Consider the following 13,523-nt stretch of genomic DNA (forward strand, 5'->3'; position numbering starts at 1 on the left):
TATGCCAATATTTCTTTTAATAATCTTGTATTTTTTTAATAGTTGAATATGACTCTATCTCAGAGGAAGGCTACATGACTGGTATGTCCAGAGAGGTCCATTTATTTTACTCTTCTGCTTGAAAATGTCTTCAGCCAACAGCCTCACAGGTACCCTGGGTCATACACCCCTCAGGTTTCTATGGTGTGTGATGACCTGCAGAGGAAAATTTTATTGATTTTATGGTAATTTTCTGAATATTGGCTTCTTAGCCTATTCCTTTGTGAAGTTTAAGGAAACAGGACAAAAGGGTTTTATTGTTTCTGGCCTTTTTCATCATCATGTCAGGCCTCCTAGTTTAGTCAAAAAATTTCATGGAGGTCTCAGAGGGGCTGATTCCCATTCCCACATCCCATGACGTGGGACCTGGACAGGCTAGATAAATGGGCTGAGGGTAACAGGAATGAGGTTCAACAAGGCCAAGTGCTGGGTCCTGCCCCTGGGTCACAACAACCCCCAGCAGCTCCAGGCTGGGGAAGAGTGGCTGGAAGGAGCCCCAGAGGAAAGGGCCTGGGGCTGCTGATCCACAGCGTGTGCCCAGGTAGGCAAGAAGGTCAATGGCTCCTGGGCTGGGTCAGCTATGGTGTGGCCAGCAGGACCAGGGCAGTGACTGTCCCCCTGTCATGGGCACTGGTGAGGCCTCACCCCAAGTGCTGTGTCCCGTTCTGGGCCTGTCACTACAAGATGGACACTGAGGGGCTGGAGTGTGTCTGGGAAAGGGAACGGAGCTGGGGAAGGGGCTGGAGCACAAGTCTGATGAGGAGTGGCTGAGGGAGCTGGGGGTGTTTAAGCTGGAGGAAAAGAGGCTCGGGGGGGACCCTCTCACTCTCTCTACAACTCCCTGGCAGGAGGGTGCAGCCAGGGGGGTGTCAGGCTCTGCTCCCAGGGAACAAGGGACAGGAGGAGAGGACACAGTTTGAAGCTGTGCCAGGGAAGGTTTAGCTTGGACATAAGGCGGACTTTTTTCATGGAAAGGGTGATTAGATATCGGAACGGGCTGCCCAGGGAGGCGGTGGAGTCCCCATCCCTGGAGCTGTTGGAAAGATGCACGTGGCACTCCGTGCCATGGTGCGGCTGACACGATGGCGATCGCACAAAGGTTGGGCTCGCTGATCTCCGGGGTCTTTTCCAACCCGAACGCTCCAGTGACTCTGTGCAGGGCGCAGGCGGTGGGTGCGGGTTTCCCCTCACCGCCAGCAGCCCCCTCGCCCCGCGCAGTCCGGGGCCGTCTCGCTCCGCTCCCGTCTCCGCGGCAACCGGGCGGGCCGGGCGGGGCCGCACCGCCCCTCGGCGCCAGGCACGGGGCCGGCCCGGCCGCGGCGGGCGGAGCGTCCCGGGAGCGGCGGCGCGGGCAGACCCGGCCCTTCTCCCCCGCGGTTCCCCCGGCGGCCCTACCGGCTCCTCCGGCGCCATGTGCGAGCCCAGCAAGCAGGACATCGCCGCCATCTTCAAGCGGCTCCGCTCCGTGCCCACCAACAAGGTAAGGGGCCGGGCCGGGCCGCGGGCAGCGCTCCGCCGCGGTGACACGTCGCACAGCCGGCGGGGCGGGGGAGGCGCGGGGCCCGGCGCGTCTCTCCCGGGACAGCAGGGAAAGGCCCGGCGGGTCCCCCGGGTGGCCGTCCCGACAGCGGGGGAGCCCTTCCCTGCCTGCCCCCCGTCCCTCCGGCCGGGGTTCTGCATCCCGAAGGGATGAGCCCCTGGGGAGGGAGGTGCGGCCCCCACCGGGTGCCTCAGGTCCGCTGCGAGGGTCAGCTCCGCTGGGCACAAAAACAAGTTCCCCACCAGCCACAACGTAGTGTTGAGTGAGTGTTTCTTTTTTTTCCCCTCCTTTTTTTATTATCCAACGGAGTGGCAGAGCCACTTCTGCAGTGATAAAAGTTTGTTGTTCTCTAATCTTAGTGGGCTTGTCCTGTGCTCAGGTGGGTTTTTCCGTGTTGTGAAGGTGTTTCTGTAAGTGTCCATTGCGTGTGGAGGTGTGGGCTGGGAAAGGTGCCTGGCCAGGTGACGCGGCACAAGTGCCTTCAGCTGCTCTGTGCTTCTTGTTTGTGTTGGCTTTGCGATGTACGCTGAGAACATACATGAAATAGACACCTACCAGGAAAGTTTGGATTAGCGTTAAGAAGAAACACGTTGGGTTTGTTTTCTGGGAATAGGAATCCAGATGTCTGTCTCTGGTCCAAAACTGACTTCCACTCTTAGAACACAATTCATTACGACTGTACAGGTGTGGTTTCTCAGAAAGCAGAGCTCAGAGGTGCGCTCTCAGTTTCTGACAAAAGTATTCTTAAAACTTGCCTTTGCAATGTAAAAAGTTTATCAAGGAAAGGTCCTAGTCCCAACAACGAGGGTGAGAGGAGATCTCTTACAAGCTCCTGAAATTCACTGGCACTATGTGTGAAAACTGAGTCGTTTAGGGCTATTGTGATGCTTTTTGTGTATTGGGATCATAGGAGAATTAAAAGGTACTGCCCCTGCCTGGCAAGCATGGAGCGCCTCGAGCAGTTCCCCTGTGCTGGTCTCCTTGTTACCCTGCTAGATTTAATCAGGTGGATATGGTACCTGTGGTTGCTCAGGTGTATCTGTCTCCTCGTCTCAGATGCTACACAGAAATTCAGTGTTGACAAAGCAATATTAGCACAATGTGTGCTGCCTTTCACTGTGGGCCAGTGGCAGAGAAGTGGCTGAGGCACAGAGAACTCGAGAACAAAGCAGTGGTGCCCGGTCTGGTTGACCTGAGAAGGCAGAGAGGGAGAGCGGAAAACAGCAGCTCAGATCTCACAGCTCTCCCATGCCTGTCTGTCTGACCATTCTCCTTAAGTAAAAGTTGTTTCTTCCATCAGTTTCTCCTCTCCTGTTTGATTACATCTTGTTTGTTTCCTCTCTGTTGTGTTCTTCTTAAGCAGTCTGTCTGCCTCTTTTATTTGTAAGTCTTTTTTTGCTGGGGAAGAAAGACATGGGAAAGTGCAAATATTGAAAAGGGTTCTGTATTAAAAGCTTAGTAATTTGCTTTAACTGTGCGGTTTATATGTAGAGTTTGGGAAGAACTGACTGCTCTAGGCAGGCATGTGCATTTACACTGTTCTGGGTGCTCTGCAGTAGTTCTTAATGCACATGAGCTTAGGAAAAGAATTCTCATTTAAATAAATGCCCAGTTTAATTTCTGGGTTATAGTGTGTTGAAAGTGATGCTTGAATAATTGTCTTGAAATTAACATCTGTAGTTTGATGTTAGTTCCCTTTATGAGGAGGTTTTGAGTTCTTGGTGTCTTTGGATGTTACATAATGTAGAGCTGCCTGGTGACAGCAGACTGGTGATCAGCTGCCTGATGACTTAACAAGGATGTTACAGTTATTAAGTAGAATGTATTTTGTACCCATAAAATTGTTCATAGTCCTTAAGCTACTTGATATTGTTAACTGGAGTGTTTGAGCTTTACAGCTCAGCTCTTTTGAAGACTTGCACACTCAGGCTCTGCTGAAAGTCTCTTTTATTCTGTCATAGATCTGTTCCTCTGAGAATGTTGGTTTTTCATTCTTTTCCACCTGGTTCTTTGTTTGATGATGGTATTCCTGTCTCTGCTTGGACTCCCTGGTGTGTGTGTTGTGCTGGTGGTTTTTCAGTAGTTGAGTTTTGTTATTGTTGTGGGTGTGGTTTGTGTGTGTTGGGTTTTGCCCCAGAATGGACTCTGCTGTCTTGTGTCCCTGAAGTAATTTTGAGATCATGACACTTCCAAAGCGGGCAGTCCTCTTGCCTTCCCGCGGTCAGCACTGCAGTTCCCTCCCTGGTGTTGGCATTCCTGGCCAGGTGGCTGTGCTGTGAGGTGGCCCTACCTTTGCTCTGAGTCCTTGTGCCCATGTAGAGCTGCTTCGCAGCAGGATCAGCAGCTGGGAGTATTAGTGCTGATGCAAGAGAAGAAGGAAAGCATATCTGGGGACAGTGGCTGGTATCTAAGAGGAGCTGCTTGGATTTAGATCACCTTGGCTTAGTGTGGCACTGCCTCCTGAGTTCCAGCTGGGTTAATGTTCAGGCAGCTGGATCCACAGCCTGGGAATGGCAAGGTGTGGAGCTTCAAAGTGTAGAGGTCTCTGTGTAACCCTGACCTCAGGGATACATGATCTTGCTGAACCCACTCACCTCTTCTCCTTGTGCCAAAAATAGCATTTCTATCAGCTATTCATTACTGAATTTCCATATCCAATGGCAATATTTTATTTATTTATTTATAATGTAGATGTTTTGTGATTTAGTGACTGCTTGCTGTGGATTATACCCAAATCTCTGTGTCTGCTCTCATGCAAACATCTCAGTTAGGTCTTCGGCTGTTTTTTTCCAAAGTGACTCTTACTGAATCCACACTGTCGCAAAGTGCTTTGACACAAAATAAACAAAAAGCATGCAAGTGTATTTTGAAAGCACTAGAGTATTTAAGCATATGCTTCAAATTTATTTTTAATCAGTATTTTAATATTTTAGTCGCTCCTAAATCTCTACATAAAATACACTTTGTCTGTTTTTAAAATGGAAACAATTTCATGGGGTGGCTCTGAAATTGATTTTAATTTTTTTCCCCAATTCTTCGTAAAATTTATGTGGTGGGAAACACTTAAAAAATTGAGAAAACTAAGCAAAATTAATCTAAATGTTAATGAAACATGCATCTATTTCTGTTGCATAACTTTGATGGAGATAGCTGTTCCTTCTTTGCTTTCACAAGAAAATTGGATGTTCCTGCTTGCATCTCAATCCTGAAAGGTACATTTTTATACCTGTGAGTAATCTCCACAGGTGTCTGGTAGGGACTCCTGTGTGAGTGAAGATACTGAGCTGTGGCAGCCAACTCCAAGGTGATGCAATTGACTTTAAGATGTTGAAATTACAAGGTGCTTATAATTGGAGGAAAGGAAAGGGAAAGGAGGAGAATCTTCAGGTATGTTTATGACTGACCTTTTAAAAACATGGGTGGTTTTTTTAACCACTCACTCCAGATTCTTGTTTCCCATTTGTACTCCAGGGAATTTCCACAAGACTTACAGCTGCAAGTCGTCTTTGCTCTCCTGTATCAGAAGTGAGACCAGGGCTGCTTTGTTGGCTTTGGTTTCAAGCAGAATCTTCTCCTTTTTTGTTGTCCCCATCCTCCTTTGGCCTTGTAAGAAAAAGCCTGAAAATAGTCAATTTAAAATGAAGATGAGTCTCATGTTTTTTTTAAAGGAACTGCTTCAAAGAATTGGGGGAAAAAAGATCAAGTTCTGATTACTTAGGCTGTGTGTTTTCTTAGAATATGGCATGAAGTCTTACTCATTCTTCTTTCTCCCTCACTCGCTCTGTGTCATTCTTCCACATGAGCTTATTTCAGGGACTCCCTCTAACCCCTCCTGTTGTCACACATTCTGTGCAGCTTTCATTTCTGCTGTATGCCAGTGAACGCCCCATTTCCACCTACAGGAGTGGGATATATAAATAACGTTAATGAATGTTGGGTCCCTGTTGAGAGGGAAAGGCAGGACTTGCACATGCAGAAGCTGTGATCTCCGTGCTTTGTGTGTGTGTTACCAGTCATTACCTAACTGAAGCTCACCCTTAAAATGTTCAGTTGTTGGAAGAGTTCATGCTGGATCTGCTGGTGGACTGTGCTTGTGCTTGATAAATTTGGACTGCACAAGCTGAATCGACCCATATTAAACTGAGGAGTTTAGCTTCAAACTGCTCCTGGGCATGTAGTTGAAATTAATTTGGGTGGATGATGGGTGACATGACTTGAGCCCAGACTCAGGGCTTGTTTGCTGTGGAAGTACAAAAAAAAATGAGACAAAAATCTCTATCCAATTGTACAGAGGGAGTTTCTGGCAAGAAGACTTCTTAATTTTATTTTTATTTTGTTGTTCAGCTTGGCAAGGAGGTGCTGGAAGCACTGTGGCCTATTTATGGTGTTCAATATGTCCCCACCTGACTTGGAATAAACTTTATTTTTTATATCTGCATGTAGCTAGAACTTCCATTGCTATTTGAGGATGCATTAAGTTTATAGGAGGATGTTAAAGGATAAAGTTGCAGATTGGAATGCTGTCAGTTTGTGTGTAAAAGCTTATCTCTCTGTGGAGTTATTTCTTATTAGATGGCTCTGGCTGTACCTATGGGTGGATGCTTTTACTATAAAAATACTTCTGTGCAGCCTTTGCAGACACCTTTGAAAAAAGCATTGATCAGATAAAGTCCTGTCATACAGGAATAGATGTGTACACATGGCATTAACTCAGGATAGCTGTTCCTGTTTGAAGTTGTGGTGTTCCTTGCATTTGATAATTGATCTGTATCAGATAATTTTTTTTCGGGTTCTTGCTTTCCTTGGTCAAGGAAGCACAAAACTCAGAATAGCTGAAAAAGGACTTGAAAGTTGTGGTCTGCCGACCTGCAAAGTGTGTAAGGCATATGCAGACACAGCTCTTGTTGTTTTGCTGAGTGTTAGAGGTCCAGTGTGCTGGCAGAGAGTAGGAAATTCCTGGGTTTGTCCATGCAGTAGTTGTGGACCTGGTTGCTTTTTAACCAGCATGGCACAGACAGTGGAAAGGCTGATGTGGCAGCTGGTGTGTGATGAGTCATGCAAATGTCTGCAGAGGCTGCCCGGATAAGCAGTGCTCAGAGGCTTTCTTCACACAGCTGGATTGCCATGGCTAGCCCTGAAGGTCAAGGTTTCAATATAGGAAAGTAGATAATGATGGCATTAGTCCTGCTGATACCTTCTGAGGACTCACATGTGCAGCATGAGGAGAGCCTGCCCTCGGGAAATATTTCTTAAACACTTTCCTATTCCAGCAGTGCTGGAAGCGTTGTGTTAAACGTGTGTTTGAACTAGGCTGATGGGGGTTCTCTGACCTGGTTTCTCAACCTGTGTACACTGGTTATAATTGGAAATGGGGAGGCATGGAGTTGTGTGGGCAGATTGTGTAACTCCTCTTTAGATGTTTAAAATTAGGATGTATGGAGTTGTCATGTCAACAAATGCTGTAAGAATGAGTTAATGAAGTTGGATCACTGCAGGGGTGTTAGAGTGGTATAAGGCCTGGTTATGCTCAAGTCCTGTTCCTGATCTTTGTTTGCTTTAAGGTGTGTTTTGACTGTGGAGCAAAGAACCCCAGCTGGGCAAGCATCACCTATGGAGTGTTTCTCTGTATTGACTGCTCAGGGACCCACCGGTCCCTTGGCGTTCACTTGAGTTTCATTCGGTAAGTACTTGGTGAGTTTTGACAGTAAAAGTCATCTTTTAATAGTTTTGTTTGTTCACATACCTGCTCAGAGAGGAAAACCCATTCTTCCTTCAGCTTCTGATTGAAACCTTCTTAGTGTTTGTGTTGCTTTTGCTGTATCTGATAGCTTCTTGTGAACTGTGTTCAATTTGCTGGCTTTGCTTCCTGAAGCAGCTCATTGTGGTGGCACCTGAGTTCTACCCTTCCAAGCCAAGCTATTTTGTGGTTCTGGTACGTGGGTAGTGCTCAGGCAGACAGCTGGTGCAGTAAATCTGCACCCTGATCTTGTCCCATTCCAGGTGAGTGTCCCAGCTGCTGACTCGACCTTTTGGGGTCTGATAAATAACTACAGATTACAAAAGAAAGGGGGGAGGGGAGAAACACTTGGCAAAAATCCAGAGTGATTTTAAATGGCTTTGGAGGTAACACTAAAAACATTTCTTTGTGTTTAGGTCTACAGAACTGGATTCCAATTGGTCCTGGTTCCAGCTGAGATGCATGCAGGTCGGAGGAAATGCAAACGCTGTACGTACTCCCGAGTGTTTGCTTTGCACATTGAAGCTTGGTAGGCTTGGAAAATGTTGTCTGTCCTTACTGCCTCTCTTCCTGGGAGTATTCTTATTTTTCCAGTCCTTTTCCTTTGTTACAGGCCCCCCCCCCCCCCCCCCCCCTTTCATTTTTAAAGAATTCCTCTGGATGCTGGTTGGTTTCATCCTTCATTCTTGCAGCTTTTCCATTTTGGTATAACCTGAAAATGTAGGGTTTTTTCTTAGAAGTCCGTGATGAAAATCACTGAAAAGGCCAGATCAGATTCCTTGTCAGTACATGTCTAATTTAGACAGCTGCTGAAAGATGGCTTGTAAACCAAGCTTATGGCCCCTTCCTGTGACCATCATTCCTTCCATGGCTCCTGAAAAAAACATGCCAAAACCCATGGAACTGCCAAAAGTCACCCTGGAATCAAGATCTGACTTCAGATGAGTTAGCACTGAAGATAAGACATGCTGCACTGTTGGAGGGGGACTAGCAGTGTCGTGGTTTGGGCCAGTTCGTATTGGCTGTTGCTTTCAACTTGATTTTTTTTATGTACTTATACAATGTATTTGTAAATTGAAATTCTATTGACAGATGTCTTTTCTCAATCTCCCTTTTTGTTTTCTTTTGTAAGCTCTTTGGCAATCTTTTCCCAGTTTTTTCCACAAATAACTGAGAGTGCTTCCCTAAGTTGGCCCACCCAGTGTGGGAACATGCAACTTCCAAAAGCAATTTCTTCTTTTCTTCTAATTAACTGAGTGCTTATCCCTTATCTTTTTTCATTTGTGCTTGGCCCTTAATGTTGTTGCTTTGAGAAGCTTCCCCCAAGCTTGCTTTCCATAGTCTTTTCCTTGACAGTTTTAGCAATCTTTCCTTAAGTCTTTAGGGTTTTCATAATTTTTTTTTCCTATTTACATACAAAAAATGCTGAGTTCAGGGTCATTATTACTTACTTTCCACTTTTGTATTTTCCAGTCAAGTATTTTTCTTTGAATTTGGCATGCAGCAAGTCACTGTCTCAGGCTTACAGATCTGAGCAGTTACATGGTGTCTTCTCCCTCTTTTTCTTCTGCCTGTCCTTGCTAAGTTATTCCTTTCCATGTTAGTACTGCTTTTATGAGTGCCCTCATCAAGTTTGTTTTGCCATTTAATACATAAAAATCACAGTTTTGACTAATGAGAAGAGGGAGATTTCACATTAAAAATAGTTTCTTTTTTGCCCAAATGCTTAAAAGCTTTGCTTAAGTTGTGTCACTTTTGCTGTGTAAAGGGTTTGAGGCAGTTGGAAAGAAGAGATGGCAAAGTCTGAAAAAGTCTTCAGTTAATCTTAGAAAGCCTATTAGCAGAAGAGTAACAACAAACCTTTGTTGTTTAATTTTGTGGGGTTTTGTCTTCCTACTTGGATGTCACTGTTTCCTATCATACATTCTACCAAGAGGTGCAATATACCCCCAGAAACTCCCCAAATACCTCAAATTCTCTGTGGTCTGGTTTGGATTACTTCAGAGGATTAATACTCGGAGCTTGAAAACCCGGATTGGTAAATTGTCTGGACATTTGAAGTAAAATTAACACTTTCATTTTAATGGCACTAAAAAGCCATTCCCTTTTGGTTCCCGTTAAATACCAAATTCTAGTTTTACTAACTACTGGCGAGAAGCATTGCTAGGTTAACATCAATAATTTGTGTTCTGTAGTTGCCTGATGATGCTGAATCCTGGATAACGTTGGTCCTGAGCTTCCTGCTGTGTTTTAGATAGCTAGAAAATCCAAAGTGTCCTTAGTTCCTTTTGCTTTCAGATTAAATCTCTATGGTGATTGGAATTAGGGTTTCTAAGAAGCCCCTCTGAGTACCAAGTTAATAGGTGTATATATTTACATGCAGAAATGCACACTCTTCATTTATTCATTTTATATAAACACACAAGCCTATAAACATACCTGGGCACATAGATGTGTGCATGAACACACCTTTCTTTTGAAGGAGGACCGTTTTTGTACACTCACTTTGATCCTGTTGAACATACATTGTTCTCTCCAGCCTGACAGAGATGAAGCCTTTTAGAACATTAGGAATGTGCTGTGAAGCACAGCTACTAGCAATCAATTTTACCTCTTCCTTCCACTTAATCACTTGATTTCAGAGCAAGGATTCTTTGTATATAATGGAAGCTTGCATTTGTGTATGCTCTTAAAGCATCCCACTAATGTATTGGAGTTTTTTCTGTTTTATTTATATATATCAAGAAGTTGCCAGAGTGGAGTTTCCTTTGTACTTTGCAGATTACTTAGACTCCATAATTTAAAAGATCAGATTTAGGCAGAGGAGCAGAGTCATTTGCTGCATTGCAATTTACTTTTGTGTCAAATGTCATTAGTTTTTAAACCTGTTCCTCACAGCATTCTCTGTGTTCTGCTTCCCAGTCTGCTTTTTTCCACCAACATGGGTGCACAACCAATGACACCAATGCCAAGTACAACAGTCGTGCTGCTCAGCTGTACAAGGAGAAGATTAAATCTCTTGCAACACAGGCCACAAGAAAGCACGGTACTGATGTGAGTAGTGTGTGTCCTGAGGCCTGGAGATTCCTGAAAAGCTTCACCTTCTTTCCCTCTAAAGTCTCTTTAAATTTCTGAACAGTAATACAAAAGATTATCAGTCTTCAGATAACGTGGCCATTTCTCCATGAACCACGTAGTGGTTTTATTTTTGCTTATCTGGAATTGAATATTTAGAGAAGTACAGCATGAAAAATTGTAATAGAAGTAACTACAGAGTATTTGTGATTTAAGTGGGATTTTTCTTGAACAGGTAAATATGTATATTTTTGTTTTTTCCCCTACAGAAATAATATCTGGGAAAATTAGCAAGTTATGTAGAACTTGATGCTCTCCATCAGAAATGCTGAGGCAGTTCATGCAAGCTGTCAAGACACTGTTAGGTTGCTGACAAGAGTTAAGCAAAGTATCCAGAAGTGATTTCTGAAGTGTTAAATAAGTTCAGCAACAATTCTCTTCATACACAGAAAACATGTTTGCATTGCTTAATTCAGATGGTTAAAATTTGTGACTGGTACACCTGAAGTTGATCAGATGAGTAGAAATTAAAAGCAAGAAGACTTGTTTTTTTATCTCAACCTGTGCATCAAATAGCATGAAATTTAACGGATCATTCTTTATTATTCATACTATGGACAATGTAGTTCACATCATCAAGTTCAGAGAATATTTCTTTTGACTTAGTATAAAACAGCTTAAGATGTGAAATGTGTTCAAGTAAATACAATGTGCTGTGTGTATCTAAGTTTATGTTCAATTCCCCAAATGACTCTTTGACGAACTGTGATGATCTTGTTTCAGTTACAGATTCCATTCAATTGTTTGATGCTAATTATTTGAAAAATTCAGTAAATACTTAGTAAATATTTTTAGTTGTGCACTGCAAACTTAAATGATTATGTGCTATTTAAATTACTGAAGTAAATCATTCAGATAATTGCATTTATTACCAACCATCCCCTCCCCTGTTAAAAAATTCTTTTTCTGACTTACTGATAGAGCTGATGGTTGAATAGTGAGGTGAGCTTGTACCTTCAGTATCCTTTCTGACAGAGGTCATTATTCCTGCATGGAGTAGGAGGAGCTGTGAGAAAAGATTTGCCTGTGAGTAATGTTGGAGTGCAGATCACAGGTTGGAGTCCTGTCCTGCATTCCTGTGGCACTCTGGGGCCCCCAGCCCTGAGATCTGGCTTTGCTCGAAGCTCTTGCCTGGTCCACCGGGAACACATGAAATATGTATGAATTTAATAAAAAAGGGAATTTCATCTATTGAACCTTGGATAAATTCATAAGGAAAATTATGGACAAGAAAAAGAATCAATACATTTTTAACCTGAAAACAAAGCAGAGTCATTTTAAGATTAATGCATTTAAAAAATATACATTCATGCCATTAACCTGTAAAATTCTGTCCCTTAATTTCAGCTGTGGACAGATGGGTGTGGAATGCCACCAGCATCACCTCACAACAAAGAGGAGGAAGATTTTTTTGCATCCCATGTTTCTACCAAGGTACGAATTACCTAATTCTTATTTCCTTTCTAAACACTTTGTTTGACTGTGAGCTCTATGGTGAAGATTAAACCCTGAAAGAAAACTTTATCGAGGAAAGGTAGGTCAGGGAGTTAATATTTATCTGTTTTTCATTCAGTGAATCTCAGAATTCTTCCTGGATGTGAACCACTTTCTAAGATGATCATTTTAAATGACCCAAATAGTAGCTAAATGTGGAATGAAAACCTATTTTTTTGTAGACATAACAATTCCACTTGGAGCTAGGATTTCTTGCTTGGCAGTGCTCTGATATAAATATGTGGTGTTATACCTTGGGTCTTCAGTCAGCAAAGTGTAACAGTTCTTAAAACATTTGTTGTGACCTGGTCACAAACCTGCATCTTGAGGGGTATGTGGGAGGGACTGGGAGGACTCACAGGAATATTGGGAGGACTGCTCGCAATCAAAAATGAAGTGTGTAGAAAATGGAAAGTGCAACAGCTTCTGGTGGGGAGAAGGTTTGGTGATTGTATGTAAATAAATGATCCAGCATACAATAAATGAATGTAAAGCACAGTTAAAATGTGTATTATTTGTTTTGATGGTAAACGTGTGGTAAACAGAATTCCTGAGAGGGGAAATAAAAGTGCTCAGGAGTGGATTGAAACCATCTGGTTTTCAGTAAAGGTAGAAATTTCTTGTAATTTTAATAGCTGGCCTTCTGGGTACAGGTTTTAATCCTAAAAGCTGTAATCATAAGAATTCAGTATTAACAAACCAGTGATGCTTAGGCAGTCTTTAGCTTAGTGCTCATATTTATTTGCTGTATTCTATTTTCTGTGCACTTTTGATTTTGTGTTTTTTTCCCAAGGCAAAGGATACAGAGTGGGTGTTACCAGAACCAGTTTCTCTCCAACAGAAAACTTCAGACAACATTCCAGAATCCTGTGAAGGTATGACTGATTCTTTGTTAACAGGAAGTTGCATTTTTCTGATATTCTCTTAGTTTAGTCTCTTTTTACCCTGCTTTAGCAGCTAAATAACCTAACCATGATAATAACACAAGAATTTGGGGTGCCTGCTGCTCTTTCAGTGACTGGGAAAGCTGTGATGGAAATACCACACTATGGTGTATCTGCCAGGCACTACCCTGAGTACAGTGAGATGTGTTTGATGTGTTTTAGTACTTCATGCATTCTAAAGAGCCTTCTGATATTCTTACCCTTATTATTCTTTACCTTTTAGGACCAGAACATGGACCAAGTGTTGATGGCCTTAGCACATCCCCACAGCCTGCATTAGGTAATGAATGAGAGCAGCAAGTGTAGGGAACCCAAATATCCCTTTGGAATGTCTGCCTGGGAAGAGCTGTGGAAATAGATTTTGCTCCCTTTTCAGAAATCTGAACATAAAAACTTGGACTGAAAAAAATCCTGTATTGCTAATGCAATAGCTTCAATGTCCACACTCTTATACTTAACACTGAGCAGTTTATCATACTGCAAGGAAAAAAAGCTGATGGAAATAGAATCAAGTACATCAGTGATTTGTCACTTTGAGGTTTGTCCTGCAGTGCCAGGTGTCTGAGAATGAATGAAGTGTTGATTCTCAGCAGCACAGGGGTAGTAAAGAAGTGCTGGCTGGGCCTAACTCAGT

At 43.3% G+C, this 13,523-nt stretch overlaps 1 protein-coding gene and 1 long non-coding RNA gene across 2 annotated transcripts in view; one reads left to right on the forward strand and one right to left on the reverse strand.

Annotated features, from left to right (window-relative positions):
• On the reverse strand, positions 1-1,507 carry LOC138104245 (uncharacterized). Its single transcript, XR_011147996.1, has 2 exons — positions 1,435-1,507; positions 1-195 (listed from the first exon to the last, which is right to left on the reverse strand). It is a non-coding gene; the product is annotated as an uncharacterized lncRNA (long non-coding RNA).
• The window catches only part of ARFGAP3 (ARF GTPase activating protein 3), a 27,164-nt gene continuing 14,987 nt past the window's right edge, over positions 1,347-13,523 (forward strand). The window contains exons 1-7 of the mRNA XM_069003261.1: positions 1,347-1,519; positions 7,141-7,259; positions 7,733-7,805; positions 10,239-10,370; positions 11,799-11,885; positions 12,739-12,820; positions 13,113-13,169. Of these exons, the coding sequence (XP_068859362.1) occupies positions 1,451-1,519; positions 7,141-7,259; positions 7,733-7,805; positions 10,239-10,370; positions 11,799-11,885; positions 12,739-12,820; positions 13,113-13,169 (619 nt within the window). The 5' untranslated portion in view covers positions 1,347-1,450. The remainder of the gene's footprint in view (positions 1,520-7,140; positions 7,260-7,732; positions 7,806-10,238; positions 10,371-11,798; positions 11,886-12,738; positions 12,821-13,112; positions 13,170-13,523) is intronic.

Source organism: Aphelocoma coerulescens, chromosome 1A, assembly GCF_041296385.1.
Source record: "Aphelocoma coerulescens isolate FSJ_1873_10779 chromosome 1A, UR_Acoe_1.0, whole genome shotgun sequence".
NCBI classification, from domain to species: Eukaryota; Metazoa; Chordata; class Aves; order Passeriformes; family Corvidae; genus Aphelocoma; species Aphelocoma coerulescens.